Below are 22,287 nucleotides of genomic sequence, written 5' to 3' on the forward strand. Positions count from 1 at the left end.
TGGCTTAGGGTCGTCGACAGAGTACAGCATCTTGCAATGGGTCTGGTCCACAAGATTCGATACACCACTAAGATAGTAAGATACCCATGTACCTGTCTAAATACTTCCTTAATGTAAACGAAGTCCACACCCATAACACCAGAGGGAGTGCAACAAACCATGTACAACCCAGATTCGGCACAAACAAGGGACTAAATTATTTTCGCTCCTATGCCACCAAAATGTGGAACGCCCTACCAACAGTCATTAAGACATGTGAATCCCTTGACTCCTTCAAAACCGCTCTCAAAGGGCACCTACGGATGGCTGCAATTCGAAACTGGCCTCTGTAAAATCTGAATCCCCCCCACCCTCCCACCCCATTTTCCCTCACTGTATATTGTATCTTTTCCCTTTTTTGCTTCCCATATGATGAATTCCTGTTCTGTTCTTTAGCTACATAGAAATGTCTATTTGTATGTCTCTAAATGTTTGTATGTCTTTAAATGTTTTGATGAATTGAACAATGTGGACCCTGTTGTAAACAAGTGTAATGCTTAATTGGGTCGTCCACTCACAGTTGACAGTCTTTGTATTGAGTTTGTGCTTAAAATGTACTGTAAATTCTACAAACTGTTAATAAATATTTCAATCAATCAATCAATCAATCAATCAATCAAAACACACACACACACACACACACACACACACACACACACACACACACACACACACACACACACACACACAGTCACACACACACACACACACACACACACACACACACACACACACACACACACACACACACACACACACACTGCGCTTCCCAGCCTTCAAGTTCACACACGCCACGGTCCACGGAGGAGAAAAAACTACAATAACCACAAGGCCTAGTAGACGACGAAAGGATTTATGGGTAGCGAGGACGTAAACAATGTGACCAAAGAAATCACATGTTCAGTTCTCCTGAAGAAGAAAACGGTGTGAAAATGAGCAGCCTTCACTCAGACGATCAATCCAAACCGTGTAGTATGAGGAACAGGACCGACATTCTGCACGGCTTCCAGGTGGCTTTCTTTGCAATGAGCCGTTTACCCACATTTCCATGGACTGTAAGTTGGCTACCCGTCATCACATCAGTCATCACATCACTGATCATAGCCCAAACATTTAGATTCTCGTAGAGGTTTTTTTTCGATTCTGACAAAAACCTCTACGAGAATCTAAATGTTTGGGCTACACTGATCACATCTTCACTGCACCACTCACTGATGACTGATCTGATCATTCATCATATCCATGTTTACAGTTCCTTGACGGAGAGATCGAAAGTGACAAATCGTCCGAATTGATTTCAGACATCCTGAAACAGGTAACCCACCCGTTCCCCCCACCTCTTTCCCCCTCACTGTATATTATCCCCCCCCCCCCCCCCCCTTTTTACCTCCTATGATGATTTCCTGTTAGTAGTGCATATTTGTACGTCTCTAAATGTTATGATGAATTGATTGGTCAACCCTATTGTAAAGTGTAATGCTTTATGGTGTGGTCCACACAGTTTACAGATTTTTTGTATTGAGTTGTGCTTGAAATGTACTGTAACTCTCCAATCTGTTAATAAATACTTCAATCAATCAATCAACCGCAAACAGGCTCAGTTTATGTTTTGTCTTGTGTGTTTTTAACGTGTTCCCTGTGGGTAGTGGGTACCCAGTGGTTCTCAAAGGCCCCCTTTCCACCGGTTGTGAACCCTGTTCAGTTCTTTTTGGTTCTTAGTCCATGAGACAGAGCTCCAAAATTGGAACGTTAATCAAAACCATACCTATATTAAATTGTTATCACCATGAAACTTTCCCAGTTTATCTAGTTTTCGATGGCTGCCGGGTGTGGCTGACTAATAACTTTGGAGGGGACTCGTCTAGAGTTTGAATGGACAGGTATCGGTGCACCAGTCAAAAAGAAGACCTTGAAGAGGAAGGACGGGTGGGGGAGGGATCAACATATGGAATGTCAGAACATTCCTATATGGAAATCTAAGGGTTTGAGGTTTGAGGTCAGATGTAGAGTTGCTGGCTGGCTCCATATACAGTATGTAGAGCTAGGTGATGATCCAGTCTTCTCCATGTATGGATATCCAGGGTTTGATAAGGTCAGTGTCGTGACCTTCATATATGGAGACGGCCATATATGGAGCGTGTAACGAGGCTAGATGGACTGACGGCCATATATGGTGGCATGACATGTCACGAGGCGTGATGGATATAGTGGCATGACGTGTCATGATGCGTGATGGACTGACAACCATATATGGAGGGCAGGCATGATTGACGACGGAGCGACAGGTTTTTCAGGTTTTCATAGTAATCTGAAACAATTCATTTACTTATATTGATCCTATAAACAATTTAATATAGGTATGGTTTTGCCCACTCATTTCATAATTAACATTTCAATTTTGGAGGACTGACCAAAATGACGTCAGGGACCCATATGGGTAATAAGGGGGTTCCAGGGGGTCGCCAGTAAAATGAGGAACCTAATTTTTTCCCACTTATATTTCACTGGCTAGAAGTTATCCCAATGACTCATGAGACAATACTGTATATAAAAATGTAAATGACTAATTGGATCATAGGTTTTTCACTCTCTCTACCTACAGTATAGAGTCTATACTGTACCACTGTCTATAGACTATAGACAGTGGTTAGAACTAGAAAAGTCGCAATTTTGAAAAATGTGCCACAGTTGCATACATAGGCCCCTCCCACTAATATTGTCAACCAATTACAATGTCACGTTACCCCTTTATAAACTATTGTAAAACATAGATTGGTTATGTAACCAACAACAGCCAATTAGCTACTACAAACGTTATGCAAAGCTTGGCCAATCACAGCAGAATAATAATAATAAAGTGTGACAATAACTATAGTCTGGGCAACCAGACTAATTACTTGCGCAAGCAGAGCGCGCAAGTAATGATTTCGCCCGGTCTCTTCCGCCGTGAAGCTGTCCCGCCATTCGATGTTTATGCAGAAAAACATCAAATCTGTGCCTGTTTTGCTGGGACCAAACGACCACAAATGACCATATTTCTTACGTCATCATTTAGAGCTAGTCATACGTATACTATATACATAATCAGTATAAAATAAAATAGCAAATTGTGCCTGATCTGCTGGGACCAGAGTACGTGTTGTGTATATGTATGACTAGCTCTCAATGATGACGTAAGAAATATGGTCATTTGTGTAATCTGGTCCCAGCAAACCAGGCACAGATTTGCTGTTTTCTTGCATAAACATCAAATGGCGGGACGGCTGTCACGGTTTTTGGCGCAAAGTAACCACAGTATACCGCTAATCAACTTACAACTACACACTCTATATAATATATATATGTATATGTATGTCTTACGTCATCATTTAGAGCTAGTCATACGTATACTACATACATAATCAGTAAAAAATAAAATAGCAAATTGTGCCTGATCTGCTGGGACCAGAGTATGTGGTGTGTATATGTATGACTAGCTCTCAATAATGACGTAAGAAATATGGTCATTTGTGTAATCTGTCACGGTTTTTGGCGCAAAGTAACGACAGTATACCACTAATCAACTTACAACTACATACTCCATATAGTATATCAGACAGATCAGGCACAATTTGCTATTGTATAACTGCTCTCAATGATGACGTAAGTAATACAACATTATGTTTCTGGGGTGTATAAAAGTAACAAGTGTCAAAAAGTTAACCATAAATGTTAACGTTAGTGTAGTGTGCAAACAATTAAATACAAATCCAACTACAGATTACGGAAGTATTTTAGATCATGTATATTTTAACAAATGTGAAAGTATTATTACAGAAATTGAAGTTAGAGACACATATTACTCTGATCATGATTTAGTATTAATATCACTATAGTCCAACATGAAATACATTTAAAACAATTGACAATTTACAATAAGTAATACAATAATTATACTGTATAATATATTTTAATTCCGTTTATATACTTTTTTTTTCATCACATATCAATGATTTATTTTTCTTTGAAAATAAAGATAGAAACTTGAACCATACTTCATAATACTAGGTGTTTACATGCATAAAGTAGATAGGTAGCAAATAGTTACACCTAATAATTAGACATTTCAAACGTTCCTTCACAGAGATATTGAGATTCCACCCTTTACAGAATAATTATACTGTATAACATATTTTAATTCAAATTATATACCTTTTTTTTTCATCACATATCAATGATTTATTTTTCTTTAAAAAACTAAAAAGGGATCCAGAATATATCTACATCGATAAAACTGTATTTCTTATATAGATACCATACTTAATAATACTAGGTGTTTATATGCATAAAGTAGGTAGGTAACAAATAGTTACACCTACAACGGTCAAAAGTACTTGCGCGCTCTGCTTGCGCACTAGTTGGCCATTTATGGCCTACTAGTGTGCAACAAGCAAGTATGCACTCGACAGAGTGCAGTTCTAGTTAACCATGTAAATACTTTGACTGATTTTGAATCATTTGGAAAAATCTTGGAAGAATTGTGATCCCCCACACCCCCCTTTTCTAACCCACTGTCCCACCATCTTGACAGACATGTCTGCACCCTCTGTGTAAAAAGCACCCTCCGGCAGTCAAGTACAGGAGGCTGTTTCTCACCGAGCTCATCAAAAAGGTTGGCACCAACGTCATGTCTCCCGCACCATCTACACACTGACTGATCCCAAGGATTAATTGAATCTGAGAGTGTACAAATGTCTACTTGGTTCTGTTTGTGCACTCTCATTGTTACAGACTAGTAAGTAGTTGGAACTAATATGTACATCAGTAGGCCCGATAAATCAGGTAATGACAATGCACAGGTTGCACCGCATTGGCACACAGAATCACAGTTACTGTTAGCCCCTTTCGGAACCCTGAATACCTTTTTTTTTGTATTTGGGATGTCGGCATCCAGGATACCGACACCCCAAATACAAAAAAGGAGGAATCCCGTGACCTGCTGAAATATATGTCATCCTTTAGTTAGAGGTAGTCTCTCTCTTTTACTCTTCCACTGAGACATTTAGACCCTGGTGTCGAGTAGGACACCCACCCGGTTGACAAGTAGGCCTGCCTGAAGCACAATATCTTACCTTTTTGGGATTGCCCCTTAACCACACCAGTTGCAACTCCTTGCAACAAAACCGTTTATAGGTTAAGCACACCAATGCAACTCCTTGCAACTCAAGGAGTTGCATTGGTGTGGTTGACCTTAAAACTTGAGCTTTAGAGTGATAGACATTTGGTCTTTCATGCTGCATTGGGAGCCCTGGTTTGAATTCCCAGGAAGGACATACAAGTTAAGGATTCTATCTTTAAAGAGCTATCGATTTCCCACTTCTGGAATTAAATCCTTCTAATCAAATAAATCTTTATGTGTTCATATTATTTTATTATGAAATAACGGTTAGTCTGTTGTATTTCAGTAACATTCACTCATCTTTTGTCCACAGCATGAGGCTGCAGAGTCAGAGCCGTTGGATGAGCTGTATGATGCTTTAGGAGACGTTCTGGGGACAGAGGAGGGAACAGAGTGCTACAAAAGTTATTTATTGGTATCAAATATGCTACACTTACAACCTTACCACACTGTTTGCTGGTAAAGTGTTAACAGGGAACTTTATTTTAAAACACTTCTGTGTTCTGCCTGGTCATTTTTTTGTCAACTCTGGCTTTTTGAGTTGCTTGATTCAATATATTTGCTATTCATTTGATCACACACAACCCCCTCCTGTATAAGCCCATTCAACTTCAAACTCCATCCATTCTGATGACTGATATTGTCCTCCTACTGAATGGGTAGACCTACATTTTATTTACTGTATATTTCATGCATGCACATAGGGTATAGATATACTCATTGATGCTACATTACATTACAGAAAACATAATGAAATAACAGTGAAGGTCTCGCCCAGACGGTGGCGTAACCGTCTGGGCACCCGAATGGTAATCCAGTCGCAGTGTGCCGCGGGTTCGACTCCCGAGCCTGACACGGCCTTTACTGCATGTCTTCCCCCATCTCTCTCCCGTTTCCTGTCAGCCTACTGTCTGTCCCTTCAAAAAACCAATAAAAGGCGTAAGCCGCAAAAGAAATATCTTAAAAAAAAACAAAAAAACAGTGAAGGTCTCATTCAAAACGCTCACGTTACACTGCAACCTGCTGTGGTCTTGTAGATTTGGTATTTCCGGTATGCAACACAACCAAGTATAAATGGCAGGCATGAGCCTAACTAATCAAAAGTCAAGCCCTACAGTAATAATAGATGTTAAAGTTATTTTAAAATATATTTGAATTGGTCAAACTAGCAATATAATACGTGTGCACTGTGCAGAAGCATCTGCCATTTAAACCCTAATAGTCTAGGTCAATGAAAGCAAAGAATAAAGCCTCAATCCGCGATTTCTTCAACTGATTGGCTGGATGTATAACAGCAGGAACATGGGTTTAATGATAATACCAAAAATGTACATATTTTGTTTAGGAAACAAAGCGCTAGTGTGAGACACATTTCACAAATCACAGATTGGTATTTAAAAATGTTCAGTTGTGGGGTTTTTTGTTTACTTCCTGCATACAGTACATCTGTGCCAGTGAACAAAATGATCTAAATCAGTGGGTCTCAAATTGGGGTCCATTTGCTTCCATTTGTGTACTCAAAGTAAGAGTTGCAGTATGTATGGAATAATGCATGCAAAACTGGAGGTCCACCATGACATTAAATTCTTTGAGAAGCACTATCCTAAATACATGGTAATGCCTGGATGTGTCCTACCCAGCCATGTGGAGATGCCATCAGTCTTCTAGAGAGCGTGGCTGTCATCTCAGAGGGTACCACAGGTCTGGTAACGTGGGAGGCTGCTCTCTACCTGGCAGAGTGGGCCCTGGACAACCAGCAGCTCTTCAACGGCAGGTAATTAATTATCCTTTCGTGGCCCTCTACTAGTTGCAGAGGCCTCCAAATGTCTTCACCTCCACACCCAAAAAGAGAAATGTCCCCATGACTCAAACGTACAAAATGTAACCACTTATTTCAATGTGACCTTGGTTTGTAGATCTGCTAGTGTGTGTGTGTGTGCGTGTGTTCCTTTGCTACAGGACGGTGCTGGAACTGGGCAGTGGCGTGGGCTTGACGGGGATCACTGTGTGTCGCACGTGCGGTCCCTCCAGGTACGTGTTCAGTGACTGTCACCCCAGCGTGCTGCAGAGGCTGAGGGACAACGTCCAGCTCAACGGCCTGGCCAGCCAGACGTCTCCCAGCGTCTGTGTGGAAGACCTGGACTGGGCAACGGCAACGGAGGAGCAGCTCAGAGAGATAGGCGCGAACACCGTCATCGCTACAGGTGACGTTTCATCTTGGCCTAGTTCTGCGGTTCAGCAGTCTGTTCGCACTGTAGCACGTACATACATGTGGTGTACATAGTGGGGACCCCTATGGGTGGGGGTTCTAGGGGGTCTCCACTTAAATGAATGATTGTTTGGAATCAAATGGCACTGTAACTCTGAGTCATGCCGTCATACCAGTTCTTGAGGTTCCTAAAAAAGCAAGGGCAAAAGAATAACCTTAAGAATATTCCATACAACGTGTGCAGCACAATTTAAGTATTTTTAAACCATAATAAAATGCACATACCCAGACCTTGTACAACCACGCCCAGGGGTCAAGGTCACCATCTAAGGTCAAAATCACATTTTAAGGGCAGCGGTGGCCTAAGGGTTAGAGGAGCGCCCTTGTTGCCGAAAGGTTGCCGAAGTGATTGTCATCACTCACCCAACACCGCTGAAGTGCCCTTGAGCAAGGCACTGAACCCCCAAATGCTCCCCCTGGAGCTGCTAAGTGGCCAACAGTATAAGACTGTGGTTGTACTGGTCAGCTCCCAGGTTTTAATGTATGTGTGTGCGTGTGTGTCTGTCTGTGTGTTTCTATGTGCAGGGCGTTGCTGAAAATGAGCACCTGTGCTCAGCTACTTCCCTGGGTAAATAAAGAATAAAATAAAAAATTAAATTCACATTATCAGCCATACGTCAGGAATGGACAGATGCAGAACAAGATACACTGGCAGGTGAAATGTTTAAGTAAATACATGAAAACAAAGCCCTTCATTTTAAAGAAGGGTGGTCTCTTCCCTGGTTTCAGACGTAGTGTATGACCCTGACATCATAGGCTGTCTGGTGAAACTGCTGTCCAAGATTCTGCGATGCTCGTCTCCTGAGAGCCCCCCCGATGTCCTCGTCACCTCCACCATACGAAACCCCGACACATACAACTGCTTCAAGCATCAGCTTGGTATGGGAATGCTGTGAAATGTTTATTTAACTCTTGTGTGTGCAAATGCACTGATATATTTTTATTTCCATTGCACAGAAAACATGGGAATTCGCTACGATGTCCTGACGGGTCCGGTCAGCCACGTCTTTCCTTACAACAGAGTGTCTGCTATAGAGATGATCAAACTGTACATATGACAAACAATACACCTCCTTTGATATCGAAAGAGAATAAAACATTTATTTACAAAAAGTGTACATAGTAGAAAAGTCATTTAAGTGCTTTTGAGTGGGAAATATCTTTGGATTGTTTTTAGGGCTGGGTGTTGTCTTTTCCTGGTTTTAATCACAGAAGTCAAAGTCAAATAAGTTACTTGTCACAATAACATTATCGTCACGATATTGAGGTATTTGGTCAAAAATATTTCATTGCCCCAATTGCTTTTGGTGGAGCGGGGAAGTTCCTGTGACACCAGGAACCTAATTTATTTCATATTTCGAGTATTCTAACTAGCGTAACAACTTTTGGCTCATGTCATGTTGAAAAGGCCAAGCGAAGGCAGACCAGAGTCATGAAACTTCTAAATTGAAGTTTTGGGCATTTTGTTGGAATGTAAATAGGTCTCCCTTTTTATCTCATTTCAGATATCTCAATAGTAAACTTTGAGAAACCTCAAAACACATGCTAAATTAAACCCTATATCACTTTACCCGTCACTATACTGTACATTCACACCAACATGCTACTCCCCTGACATTTGCCACCCTGATAAGTTAGAGTAAATCATATTATCTTGTATCTTTTTGTTTTCCATGTTAGCCTTGTAACATCAATCCTTTGTTTGCATGGTCATCCACATACTGTAATTAAAGTGTAAGTACGGTATACCGTACGTAGACACCACATTGGCCACTGGATTGTATATCAATATCACCGCCATATAAGTCCACTGCAAGAAATATGAATTATTCTACAGTAAGTAAAACAAATTTGTTTTATAACCATTACTGACACCATCTACATAAGCTAAGGTATGGAAACATACACATTTATTTAACCAAGTATCCTAACATACCGTAACTACATGTGAAATTTGTAACAAATTGAACCGCTTGAAAATCGATAGGGAATTCAGCGAGTTGTGATGATTTTAATTGTGGCGAGACCTGCTTCAATAGAATAGAATGTGTCTTTCCCCTGCCACGTATGAAGGCCACGTTGATGCATCACTCCAATGAACAGCGGCGGCCAATGAGGTTTCTACACGTGTATATCTGTCGGTGGAAACCTCATACGTCCAAAACTGTTCAGGATTCAAATGACAAAATAGCAAGTTCAAAACATGTTGCTGGATCTGCTACGATACAGTATGATCAAGTAGGGCGTTAATTTACAAAAAAACTAAAAGTTAAAACATTGGAGATGAGGTTTCTGCCCGACAGCAACAATGTCTATGGTACAACAAGGTGGTCGTCATGACGACTGATGGGTGGAGATCAGAGGCAGGACATTATTGTCCCAGTTGTCGTCCCAGCGTTGCCCTGTACTGGTGCGGAGGTTCCTCCGGAACACACCCAGCCTGCCCTCTGTACTGGAGAACTCAGACAAGAGAGACTGTGAAGGAAGGCCCACACACACACAAATAATTAATTATCTGTCAGCCACTATTTTCTTTACCAATTTATCAAAGCAGACAGTTAAAATGTAATTTGGAATTTGTTCATTTAACTCTGAGAATGTACAAATGGAACAAATTTGTTTCCGTCTGTACACTCTTAGCTAGTTAGTGTTAATATCTCTATATGCAATCATTGCTACAGAGTGTTAATATCTCTATATGCAATCATTGCTACAGAGTGTTAATATCTCTATATGCAATCATTGCTACAGAGTGTTAATATCTCTATGCAATCATTGCTACAGTGTTTGGGATACCAATTTCATACAATGAGAGAGAACTCATACGGGATGAACAAGTGAAATTGGAAGTGCTGAAATAAAAACAGCAAGATTGTAATTTGAACACTATAAATTTTAAGCTGATAAATGGGTTTCTCTTCTGACCGGATGAAATTGATGACCTGAAAATGTATTTTCTGTTCATTAAAGAGGTGGGCAGATGGGGAGACGGAGACACCTGTACTAAAAAAAACACTCTTAGAAAAGATAACTGCAGAGCAGAGCTTTAACTTAAAAAAAACAAAAAAACACCTGTGCTGAATACAGCATTGCAATGTAATTCATTTCATATTAACCAGTCACCTTCAGCTGCTGAGACAGTTCCTGAGAGTCTTTGAAGATCAGGCCATTTTCCTCGTGCGTCACCAGCTCATGTAAACTGGAGAGAAAAATATTTAATTTAAACTCAACATAACCCATTTATTTTTTTGTGGCTTTTATGCCTTTATTGATAGGGTAGAGTAATTTGACAGGAAAGGGGGAGAGAGACGGTGGGGAAGACATGCGGCAAAGGGCCTCGGGACTCGAACCCACGACACGCCCGTCAGTCTGGATTACCGGCCCAGGCCTATAACGCATTTCTTAAGATAGCATCCCAAACAGGATTTCCTCCAGGGTACATTTCCGAGAAGAGAAACTGCGTTGGATCTCTCAAATGTTGGTAGCTGAAAAGTGGATTTGAGGGTGTGAGGCCTAGAGAGTCATGCTTTGTCGATGAAATGTCAGAAACACATCGCTGAACTTAGAAGGACCAAACACACCAATAACAACTATAAAGACTAACTATAGTGATCATTGTGCATCCACACTGATGAGCGATAATGTTCTGTAAATTAATGAAATCATCACAATGAAAGGTCAAAAGGAATCCCAAAAATGATCATTCATCACGGTCATTGTCCTTATAGATGTGGTGTGAACTCATTTTTAAAACGTCATATTTATAGTTATCGTTATAATTATCACGTGGACAATCCGTGTTTACCAGTTGAAGTGGATGGCACAGACGGGCAGGCAGCAGCCAAACATGTCCACCACCTTCATGGGCAAATCCAGACCACTGGATGACGTGTGGAGACAGACGCCCAGGTCAGCTGCACCTGGAAGGGAAAGCAGATATATGGCACTCAATTTGGTAAAAGGAACAGGAATGCAATCCTGCTGTAGTAAACATACATACCTAATAAGACAGGGTAGTCCTCTGCCTCCAGCCAGGGAGTACAGATCTTCACGTGTTTAAAGTCTAGAGTGTCTATAAGTGTCCTGTAATACTCCTTCTGTGGGCCCTTCCCTGCACACACACACACACACATATCATTGGCAGTGCCAAGTCTAAAACACAGGTTCTCAAAGTGAGGACCGTGGACCCCCAGAGGTCCGTGAGGCGCTTCCAGGGTGTCCCCAACAAAGTAAGGAACAGGTGTTCCGCAGCCAAATACATATACATTTGGGAGTCTGACATGAAAATGTACTACTGTACTACAATATGCCCAATAAGAATAGTATTCACCTATTCAACAACCATTTATGAATTTGAGCAAGTTACCTGTGATAACACAGACCAAAGATGGCAGGGCAGTTCCTTTTCTAATAAAGCCTTCATACTCTGTTGAAAAGGAACAAGTCCACAGTCAAAAGTGATATATGTTTTTATTTTTAAAATTACCAAAGAAAATGTTTCTGTGGAACAACAGATGAAAATAGTGCTTTGTAAAAAGACCTACCTTCAAGAGCCTTCAGAAGAACAGAGAAGTCTTCATCTTCTGCAGGGAGAAAGAGAATTTTCATTTTATTGTCAAACAGCAGTATACCCAGTAAAGTGTAAAGTGTTCATTTTATCCACGAGAACTCTCGAGCATGGAGTATACAAATGGAACAAAATGGACCCTTCATTTGTACATTCTCCACGCTTCCATTTGTAGATCAGCTATTCTCGCAGAATATTTGCTTATTATGAAGAAGAGGGATGGTAGGTTTCATGTTTAGTCACCTGTCCAACTGGTGCTGCTGAGCAGCAGTGCAGGGCGATCCGATGTCAGGGTCACGGTGTCACCTGCAAGGTCACGAGCTGTGAAGGCCGTCCTCTCCACCTCCCCTTCGGTGCACTGGACACTAGAAAATGCATATGGAATGGGACTGGGTTGAGAGTAACTCGTTGCTGTGCCACACGTTGTGAGCTTGTAGATCTGCCATTTACTGTGTGTGTCTGACAAGCTTCCCAACCATAATCGGTAAGGATCGTGGTGAGGATATCTGGGTCTACTGTCTATAATGTAATGTCTTTGTCATGAATATTTGTATTGTTATTGTGGATTTTGTGGTTTATACCAAGAGACTGCAAATGGAAATGAGCTGAAGATAAATCTTGTACACTACATCAACTGGCAAAATGTTACATTTAATAGTGTACACATAAATAAATAAAGTAAAGTAATTAAGGTTAAGTTAAGGATGGACAAACCAATATATCGTCTCTGACGGTGGAAAATTATGCCCAAAACGTGGCTTCATGCTGCGTTTAGAGCTTTACTTTGATGCTTTTTTGTGACGCTGTTATATGATCAAGTAGTAGGGTATACATTTTCGAAAAAACACAAAATATATATATATATATATATATAATATGGATGGAGATTATTGACGATATTATTGATTTGAACCCCCAGTGGGTAGATGTGTGGATTATTTCACAGGTTACTCACCCGTCAGACTGGAACTGAGGATAGGTGTTGGACAGTCTCATGAAGAGCTCATGCTGGAGACTGACTGGAGTCTCTTTGAATATGGCAGGTGGTTTGTCATACAAGGTTGTTGCCCTTCAGACGTCAAAGCATTTAAACCATTAGTCCAAAAATATTCAATGTCCTTTTTGGGAAGTATGATGAATGATAAACCACACTGTAGAATTCCCTGACAGTGTGGGGAGAGAGTTGACTGAAAACATGGCATGTGCTACCAGGCACGCCATTACACAACCCTTCTGTGAACTGTCAACGGTTGACATTTTAATCTGCGTGTCAGTCCCTTGCAGTTTTCACCTCAAAACTTTAGCTTGATTTACGTCTATAAACCTAGGGATTACTTAAATTGGCAGCTGTCCAAACAACAAAGCATAAAGATTAGATTCTAGAACTTCACGGTTACAATGGATGGTTTGGTAGAATTTGCGGCTCCTATCTGGGCACTGTCATGTGAGTGTTCTGTCCGTCCAGGAGCTATTTTTCGTGTCTACTGTCTACATGCACAGTTATTAGCCTATGAGAGTCATGCATACGCAAAGAGGTAGTCGAGTTCCATGCCGCCAATCTGTGTCTCATGTGTTGTGCTAAGCTAATTAAATACTACCTCAAGAAGATAAGTATGAAAAACATTGGGTCACAAAATGCAGAGTTACGCAAACAACATGACTTGAAAAATACCTGGCTTATAATCTGGATATGTATTTGGAATTGGCTACATGTATGGGTGCAAAAAAGAAAGAAAATCATACTTGATGCCCCAGTTCTTCAGCAAGTCATCCTTCATGGCATTGGTAACACACAGGTGGTGGGTGGCCAAAGGGCCAAAGAAGTGTTCATACCTGGTAAAGATAGAGGCAACAAAATGTTAACATGGTAAACTGCTAAACATCATTCATCACTCCATCATCCCAATAACACATTCTGTAACTAGATAAAGTGCCGCTCGGGGCACAGGTCTCCAACAGGGCAGGGCAGGTTGTGGCCTCCTGGTGGCGCTATAATAGGCCAATGTGTAAAGGGTGCCATTTCTTCTCACGCCTTGGATGGCAATTGGATGATTTGAGGAATTTTGTTCAAAAAATGTGTTTCCACCTGTTGGTGGCGCTATAACAGGCAACAATGTGATAAGGGTGGGATATATTCCTCAGCCTCCTCAGCACTTTACCCTTCTTATATTTATATGTTCACTGTGTTGTTTTTATACTGTGCTGAATAAATAAATACAAATACAATACAATACAGGCCAATGTGAAAAGGGTGGGATATATTCCTCAGCCTAGTAGGAAAGTCTGTGAAAGATTTCAAGTAAATTGCACGCTGCGTTCATGATTTGAGGCTTTTTGTTCAAAACGGGCCAATCCTGCCAACTTTGAGAGCCAATGATAGCCAATTAGGATGGAATATGAAATATCGGACAGATCCGGCTTGAACACATGACTATAGAGATAGTGTGTAACGATTTGCGGGATTTTTGGACAGAATCTGGAGGAGTAATATAAAATTAATGTTTTTCAAAAGTCAGCCTCCTGGTGGCGCTATAACAGGCCGCTCTGGAAAATATGGGGCAGAGCAGAGGTTCATCAATGGCATGTGTGCATAATTTGGCATCGACCGGGTTAACGGTGCCGGAGATTAGCTGGTAACAGACGGACGGACGGACACACGCGGACGGACACACACACGGACGGAGTACAAAACATACTCTCTCCCCATGCCTTCGGCCTGGTGGAGACTACATTTATATATACAATATAGTATGTCAGATACAGTATAGGACAAGTCAAGAAAAGTATAGACAAAATAAGAAAACATCATGTTAGTCCTATATATCCATAATTTGCTGCTGTGCCTTTTCTTTCTAGCAAACTCCCCTGACAGTTTCAGAGTCAGGTAACACATCACCACAATATTTCAAACTACGTCAAGTGAACCTACACCAAGTGAACAATTATGGAGATCATATGTATGTGTACAGCTACTTGTACATAGTGCCTGCAGATAGTGCCTGCAGTTTCAACAAGTTGTGCATTCAGAGATCCCATTCTAATCTACACACCACTGCTATACTGAACTGTTATTTGTGCATGCATGGTCTCCCTTTTTGCTTTAACCTGACCATTCTCCTCTGACCCCTATCGCCTACAGAACTGACACTGACTGGATCTTTCTTTCTAGGTTTAATGCACCATTCTCCATCTCTGTAATTCTACACACCAGATTTTCTGAGATGCTTATGATAGTTAAGCATGATAGTTCATGCGTCTTAGCTAAAGGTATTTTAGGTTTTTAGGCTGCATAGTAACATTCATAACAATATACTGACCACTTAGCCAGTCTGACAATAGGGTGTTTCTGTCCGTGGGAGAGCGCCATGATGGTGTAGCCATAGTTGTGCCAATCAATGATGAACCTGCTTCCACGCACAGCACAGACCAGACACACCACTGCAATGCTAGGCAAGCCTGGGGGGTTCTGAAACACACAGAAGACATAATTCGTGATGGATTGTTATATACAGGTAGACAGACAGATTTAATCTGCAGTATCAGTTTGTTTGCCCTCCATAATGTCAGAGTTTGGAGGCTGGGAGAGAACGACTATGTGAATAATAAATTACATTATGCCAAACCAGTTCAAGGGGCACCTGAGACCTCTGGGCACCTTTTTATATTTACATATATTTGTAATGATATTTGAGGCCGAACATTTATACAATGCAACAAAGCCATTTTGGGCATAAAGTAGAAGTTGAAGGGTAAATTTAATTATGATAATGATGCATGTTCAAATAATGTATACTTTACATTATTTCTGACCATTTCTAAAGCAAAAAACATATATTTATTATTATTTTTAACACATTTGGGGGAAAATAAATTGCCAATTTAAGATCGAGGTGCCCACAATGTTTGGATGCCACTCGGCCTGTATCCTGAAGAACATATACCTGCATTAGAATATGTGATTGTAAGTCCATCTTCATCAGAACATAGAAAAGCTGCAGTGACTGGAGAATCACCTTTGTCACATATGTAACCACCCTGGGTCCCACTTAAAAGAACCACATGCAAGTTAGTTAGTAATGCAGCTTTGGTTTCAAGTTAAATCGCTGAATGGTAAACAGAAAATTCAGTTTGTAATACTACTACAAAACATTTCAAGTTACCTCGAATGCCATTCACTTCTTTAATATGGAATATGCTTATTTTCTCATCTTGAAGTATGTCCTGATGGGGTTTGGTACCTGGGGAGAGGGGACAGCATCAATGAAATGTCAGACAGACAGACTTTATTGATGCTGTGGGGTGAAATTAACCTGACGCTGCCAGATGAGGGCGGTATTGGGTAACCATGTTCCCAACACAGCAATCATCTGGGATCTCTCAGGCAGTTGAGCTGACAAAAATCCGTTCCGTACCGGACCAATCAGCGTGAGCTAAGGGCGGGATATGTGCGAAACCGGACGTGAAGCTATATAGACACGTCAATATGATTGGTTGTGTTTGCACGCCCACACGGTGATAGACAGACGGTCCCATCCAATCATCTACCAAGTATCTTGAAAAAAAGGACAGCCCCGTCATCGAATTTGCTTCCGCGATCCCAGATCCCAATAAGCTGTGAAACAAATTTGTGTAGCAAGCTTCTTGGAACTGGCAGCGTCAGGTTAGGGTGAAATCAGTTGCCATGGCAAAACAGCAGCTGTGTTACACAGGACAATAATACAAACAATAGGAGAGAAAAGAGAGTAACCAGGTAGTAATAAGCAAGGAATAGGGAAAAGTAAACCACGGATACTACAGCTGCTGTACAGTATTGATGTTGATGATTGATTGATTGATTGAATACTTTATTATTAGTCAGAAATGTAAACAATGTGGTACAGTAAGATATTATGGCTAAAATGATGTGTATTTGATTTATTAGCCTTTATCTATGATAGTCTTGATCCAAGGCTATCAATTTATCAACATACAAAGCACAACACATTAACACAATATTACATGTCTTACCTAGCTTGTTTAGCCCTCAGCACTTGACAGTCATGTATGTTGACAGTCATGTTGCTTTTGACTACAATGAAATAACTTTTTTTTAACTGAACACTCTTAACCTTACCTGCAAACCCCACAAAGGTAACGTGGTACCCGTGTGTTCCGAGGGACAGGCAGTGGTACTGCATGCGGGGACTGCGTCCCACGTCCCCCAGCACCAGCACACACACCCGCCGGTCAGTGTCGCCGTCCCGTCTCCGCGTCTCTCTCAACAACCGATACACCACCACGGCGACAGTCAGCGACACGAGGGACCAGGATGTCGCACTGACGTTGCTTAAATAAAATACCGTCGCCAACACTGCAACTAGCAGAGAAACGGTGAAAAGACCCCCAGACGTATTAGGCGACGTGGAGGAGTCCGCCATTGTTGTTGTTGTTGCACGTGACATGGCTCTTCTTCTAATCTTCTTCCAGACTTTTTCGGAGCAGACGCATTGTACGTGTGTTTCTGTCCCCTACTGTAATATTTAGTAATTACAGTTAATAATAATATTGATGATAATAATAATAATAATAATAATAATAATAATAATAACAACAATTCCGTTTTGTACCTGTAGCTACATGCTTATGGATATGCCAGACTTTTATTTTTAAAGCAGCTTTCGCACTCTGGTTTTGATTGATTGATTGATTTATTTATTAACAGTTTGTAGAATTACAGTACATTCCAAGTACAACTCAATACAAAAAACTGTTAACTGTGAGTGGACGACACCATAAAGCATTACACTTGTTTACAATAGGGTCCACCATTTTCAATTCATCAAAACATTAAGAGACGTACGAATATACACAACTATATAGTCAAAACAGGAAATCATCATAGAGGAGGTAAAAAGGGAAAATAAACATATATGCGATAGGGGCAGGTGTGTGGCTGCGCCAGGCTAGAAAAGGGGTGGGTGTGGGATTCAGATTCAGATTTTACAGGGGCCCATTTTGAATTGCAGCCATCCGTAGGTGCCCTTTGAGAGCAGTGTTGAAGTAGTCAAGGGATTTACATGTCTTAATGACTGTTGGTAGGGCGTTCCACTTCCACATGTTGGTGGCATAGGAGCGGAATCAATTTAGACCCCGTTTGTGCCGAATCTGGGTTGCACATGGTTTGTTGAACTGGTGTTGTGGGTGTGGACTTCATTGACATTAAGGAAGTATTTAGACAGGTACATGGGTATCTTGGTGGTGTAGCGAATCTTGTGGACCAGACCCATTGCAAGATGCTGTACTCTGTCATCAACCCTAAGCCATTCCAGCCTGTCAAAGTGGGCAGGGGTGAGGTGGGTTCGGGGAGTGAGGCCAAGTAGTAGCCTGAACAGTTTGTTTTGGGAAGTCTGGAGCCTTGTTTTAAGGGCCTTAGAGGTGCTGCGGTACCCAGGAGGTGCATGCATAGTCGAAGAAACCTTGTACTAGGGCTCCTGTTAGTGCTTCTGTTGGTGCTTCTGGTATTGAATTTAGAAAAAGATAGGTTACCTGGAAGTGCAACGCCAGTGCAGCGGAAGGAGGGGCAAGGATCATAAATGTCACCAAATAGCTCAGGTGAACGGTCCGGAGGAGGTAGCTGCCCAAGCCCACCTCTGACCTCTCTAGTCGGGTTTGAAATGCAGTCGTCAGAGGAGGATTCTGATCATTACAGTCAAAGGTGCAGTGATGGAATTAAGGATGGATTTAAACAGGAAAAGAAAAGAAAGAAAGGAATGGGATCGAACAATTCAGAAAGTGGTGAAGAGAGATTCATTGTTCGGATGAGAGCGGAGACACAGGTCGACGGCATTTCTTATGATCAATATGCGCTGCATGGGAAAGTTTGTTGAGAAGAAAGTGGGGAGAGTCAAATCCTTGAGGGTTACTAGGAGTGGTCTGGTGATTTTTGAGTGCAGTGCTGATTGATCAGGTGGACAGAGCTTTGAGTAGGCTAAAAGATTGTCCAGATTTAGAGATGGGAAACGAGAGGAAAGTGGGTCAGTTTTTTTGACGTTACATGAGCTATCGGGTCAGGCCATATGAAAGAGCACCGCTTAGGTGCTTTTGTTGCCAAAAATATGTCCATGTGGCAGCAGTGTGCAGGGAAGGGAAAGGATTGTCTTACGCCGAAGCTGTGAAGAGAGTGGAGAGGAGCAAGGTCAGTGAGGATAAAGGAGCAGCTGAGGTGCAGCAGGGAATTGAGAAGGAAAGCAATTTGTAAGTGATACAAACGTCTGAATGGATAAGAAGCGTTTTTTGGCCTTCATCGCAATGGTCATTAATTGTGCAGTTGCCAGTTGATATACAAACTTTAAGTCTGAACGTATCAAGATGGTGTTGGAAGTAGCAAAGACATAAATACCATACCACGGGAAGAATTCACACGCCTCAGGCCTCGATCAGGGCCTGGGAGTTTTTGATTGAAATATTTATTAACAGTTTGTAGAATTTACAGTACATTTTAAGCACAAACTCAATACAAAGACTGTCAACTGTGAGTGGACGACCCAATTAAGCATTACACTTGTTTACAACAGGGTCCACATTGTTCAATTCATCAAAACATTTAAAGACATACAGACATTTAGAGACATACAAATAGACATTTCTATGTAGCTAAAGTACAGAACAGGAATTCATCATATGGGAAGCAAAAAAGGGAAAAGATACAATATACAGTGAGGGAAAATGGGGGGGGGGGGGGGGGGGGATTCAGATTTTACAGAGGCCAGTTTCGAATTGCAGCCATCCGTAGGTGCCCTTTGAGAGCGGTTTTGAAGGAGTCAAGGGATTCACATGTCTTAATGACTGTTGGTAGGGCGTTCCACATTTTGGTGGCATAGGAGCGAAAAGAATTTAGTCCCTTGTTTGTGCCGAATCTGGGTTGTACATGGTTTGTTGCACTCCCTCTGGTGTTGTGGGTGTGGACTTCGTTTACATTAAGGAAGTATTTAGACAGGTACATGGGTATCTTGGTGGTGTATCGAATCTTGTGGACCAGACCCATTGCAAGATGCTGTACTCTGTCGTCGACCCTAAGCCATCCCAGCCTGTCAAAGTGGGCAGGGGTGAGGTGGGTTCGGGGGGTGAGGCCAAGTAGGAGCCTGACCAGTTTGTTTTGGGAGGTCTGGAGCCTTGTTTTAAGGGCCTTTGAGGTGCTGTGGTACCAAGAGGTGGATGCATAGTCAAAGAAACCTTGTACGAGGGCTCCTGTTAAGGTCTTCAAGGTGTTTTTGCTGACCAGTGAGGAGATCCTGTAAAGGAATCTTGTTCTTTGATTGACTTTTTTGATTACGTTGGTGGCCATTTTATCACCGGAAAGATTGGCCTCCAGGATGGAACCTAGGTAGGTAATTTCATCTTTTCGTGTGATAATATTGTCACCCACTCTAACCAAGAAGCCATCTGCCTTGCTGAGTTTACTATTTGATCCGAAGAGGATGGATTCAGTTTTTCCCAGGTGTAAGGATAGTTTGTTATCAGCGAGCCAGGTGCAGATTCTACCGAGTTCAGAGCTGAGGGTCTTTTCAACCTGCAGTTTGTTCCTGTCCGAGACCAGCAGTGCTGAGTCATCTGTGAACAGGAACAAGTTGCAGTCACAAGCTGAAGTCATGTCGTTAACATAAATTAGGAACAGTAAAGGCCCTAGTATGCTTCCTTGTGGGACGCCACAGCTCACTGGGAGGGGAGGGGACAGTGTTCCGTTCACCTCCACCATCTGTTCTCTCCACTCCAGGTAGGATTGCATCCAGCTCACTGATGTGCTATCAAAACCAATAGCTTTAAGCTTGTTAACCAGTATGGAGTGGTTCACGGTGTCAAAAGCCTTTTGGAGGTCCAGCATGACCATGCCGCAGTATTTTCCAGCATCCACCTTGTGTTTGATGTGATCGCTCAAATAGAGGAGGCATGTGTCAGTGGAGTGGGATGTTCTGAAACCAGATTGGAACTCGTACAGCAATTTGTGGGATGTAGTGTATAGAATGGACAAGGATGAGGATGACTTGGGAGTGGGCACCAATATATTATTAAGATTGCACAGGGTATGGATTTGAATGGATTATGACATGTGCAAATAGAGATAATTAAATTTGTTTCGTCTGATCCACGCATGGGTCAGAAGGGGGCGGTAATGCAACTATTTGGATTCCAACCGCCAAAAAAACACGAAGAAGAAGAAGTGCAGCGGAAGTAAATATTGTATCTTGGCTTTAGACGGCTCCGTCTAATGAGCAAATTTAAGACTTCCGCTCTGAGAGCTAGCAGATTTAAGACATCCGGTTGCCTTCAGAATAAAATAATATTTTAATTCGTTAATTAAATAACTATTACGTTACATTATTAGTGTAAAAGTGTGTTCTTTTCGTTAAGAATCACCCAACAAGGATTGTAGTTTAGCCCAGCCGGGCAATAGTTTATTATAAGGTCCCGTGCTAAGAGTAGTAATAAACAACCTGTCAGCTCAGTCTAGTGCAACCAACAACGGGTACCGTGCGAGAGGTGCAACCAACAACAGGCACCGTGCGTACCGTGCGTCACGCACTTGTATAAGCAAGGTTCCTATCCAAACAATAAAGGTTCCTATTTCATCAAGAAATAATACACCTATTATAACAATTAGTATTATTATTACATTACAGTTATTGTAAAGACACACATTATGTTTCTGTGTAAAAATAAGTAATTAAATTACTAATAAGTAATTAAATAATAATAAAAGTTATCTAAATGGATAAATGCTATTCACTGGAGTGCATGGACTTTATAAAGTGGACACTGGACAAAAGAGGCCTCCGCGAGGCAACTATCTGGACATACCCACACGTTCGGGGAGATGTCCTCTACCACACTCCACTCTCCGCTAAGCGGGAGAGGTGTAAAATTCACAGCAGCAGACCGTCTACTGTGGTCAATGCTGAAAAAAGTACCGTTTCCGGACCCAGAATGGACACTGGACAAAGAGGCCTCCGCGAGGCAACTATCTGGACATACCCACACGTTCGGGGAGATGTCCTCTACCACACTCCACTCTCCGCTAAGCGGGAGAGGTGTAAAATTCACAGCAGCAGACCTTTTACTGTGGTCAAGGCTGACAAAAAGTACCGTTTCCGGACCCAGAATGGACACTGGACAAAGAGGCCTCCGCGAGGCAACTATCTGGACATACCCGCACGTTCGGGGAGATGTTCTCTACCACACTCCACTCTCCGCTAAGCGGGAGAGGTGTAAAATTCACAG

The 22,287-nt window shown here is 41.7% G+C and overlaps 2 protein-coding genes across 3 annotated transcripts; one reads left to right on the forward strand and one right to left on the reverse strand.

Annotated features, from left to right (window-relative positions):
- Nucleotides 1–936: 936 nt before the first annotated feature.
- On the forward strand, nt 937–8,536 carry eef2kmt (eukaryotic elongation factor 2 lysine methyltransferase). Of its 2 annotated transcripts, XM_083780187.1 has the most exons (8): nt 937–1,094; nt 1,292–1,354; nt 4,610–4,690; nt 5,511–5,612; nt 6,838–6,971; nt 7,157–7,401; nt 8,196–8,345; nt 8,424–8,536. In XM_083780187.1, exons 1-8 carry the CDS (start codon nt 972–974, stop codon nt 8,522–8,524), a joined length of 999 nt encoding a protein of 332 aa, XP_083636313.1. In that variant the 5' UTR covers nt 937–971; the 3' UTR covers nt 8,525–8,536. The 2 variants fall into 2 exon arrangements, with proteins under 2 accessions (XP_083636313.1, XP_083636314.1); XM_083780188.1 differs by lacking the exon at nt 8,424–8,536 and having other exon boundaries at nt 7,992–8,345.
- Nucleotides 8,537–8,547: 11 nt separating this feature from the next.
- alg1 (ALG1 chitobiosyldiphosphodolichol beta-mannosyltransferase) lies at nt 8,548–17,326 on the reverse strand. The gene is made up of 13 exons (XM_083780186.1): nt 17,147–17,326; nt 16,194–16,271; nt 15,975–16,078; nt 15,351–15,499; nt 13,777–13,866; nt 12,989–13,102; nt 12,277–12,398; nt 12,011–12,049; nt 11,833–11,892; nt 11,467–11,577; nt 11,272–11,386; nt 10,590–10,665; nt 8,548–9,941 (listed from the first exon to the last, which is right to left on the reverse strand). The coding sequence occupies exons 1-13, from the start codon at nt 17,208–17,210 to the stop codon at nt 9,801–9,803; spliced, it is 1,263 nt and encodes a 420-aa protein (XP_083636312.1). The 5' UTR covers nt 17,211–17,326; the 3' UTR covers nt 8,548–9,800.
- Nucleotides 17,327–22,287: the final 4,961 nt, after the last annotated feature.

This window comes from Protomyctophum parallelum, assembly GCF_964188405.1.
Source record: "Protomyctophum parallelum genome assembly, chromosome: 13".
Taxonomy (NCBI): Eukaryota; Metazoa; Chordata; class Actinopteri; order Myctophiformes; family Myctophidae; genus Protomyctophum; species Protomyctophum parallelum.

Coding starts and splice junctions, on each gene's coding strand:
- eef2kmt (XM_083780187.1), top strand. CDS start 972: ATGAGCAGCCTTCACTCAGACGATCAATCCAAACCGTGTAGTATGAGG. Junction 4,691..5,510: donor TCACCGAGCTCATCAAAAAG/GTTGGCACCAAC, acceptor TTTTGTCCACAG/CATGAGGCTGCAGAGTCAGA. Junction 5,613..6,837: donor GCTACAAAAGTTATTTATTG/GTATCAAATATG, acceptor TGTCCTACCCAG/CCATGTGGAGATGCCATCAG.
- alg1 (XM_083780186.1), bottom strand. CDS start 17,210: ATGCAGTACCACTGCCTGTCCCTCGGAACACACGGGTACCACGTTACC. Junction 12,399..12,988: donor CCTCAGTTCCAGTCTGACGG/GTGAGTAACCTG, acceptor TGCATTTTCTAG/TGTCCAGTGCACCGAAGGGG. Junction 11,893..12,010: donor TCTTCTGAAGGCTCTTGAAG/GTAGGTCTTTTT, acceptor CCTTTTCAACAG/AGTATGAAGGCTTTATTAGA.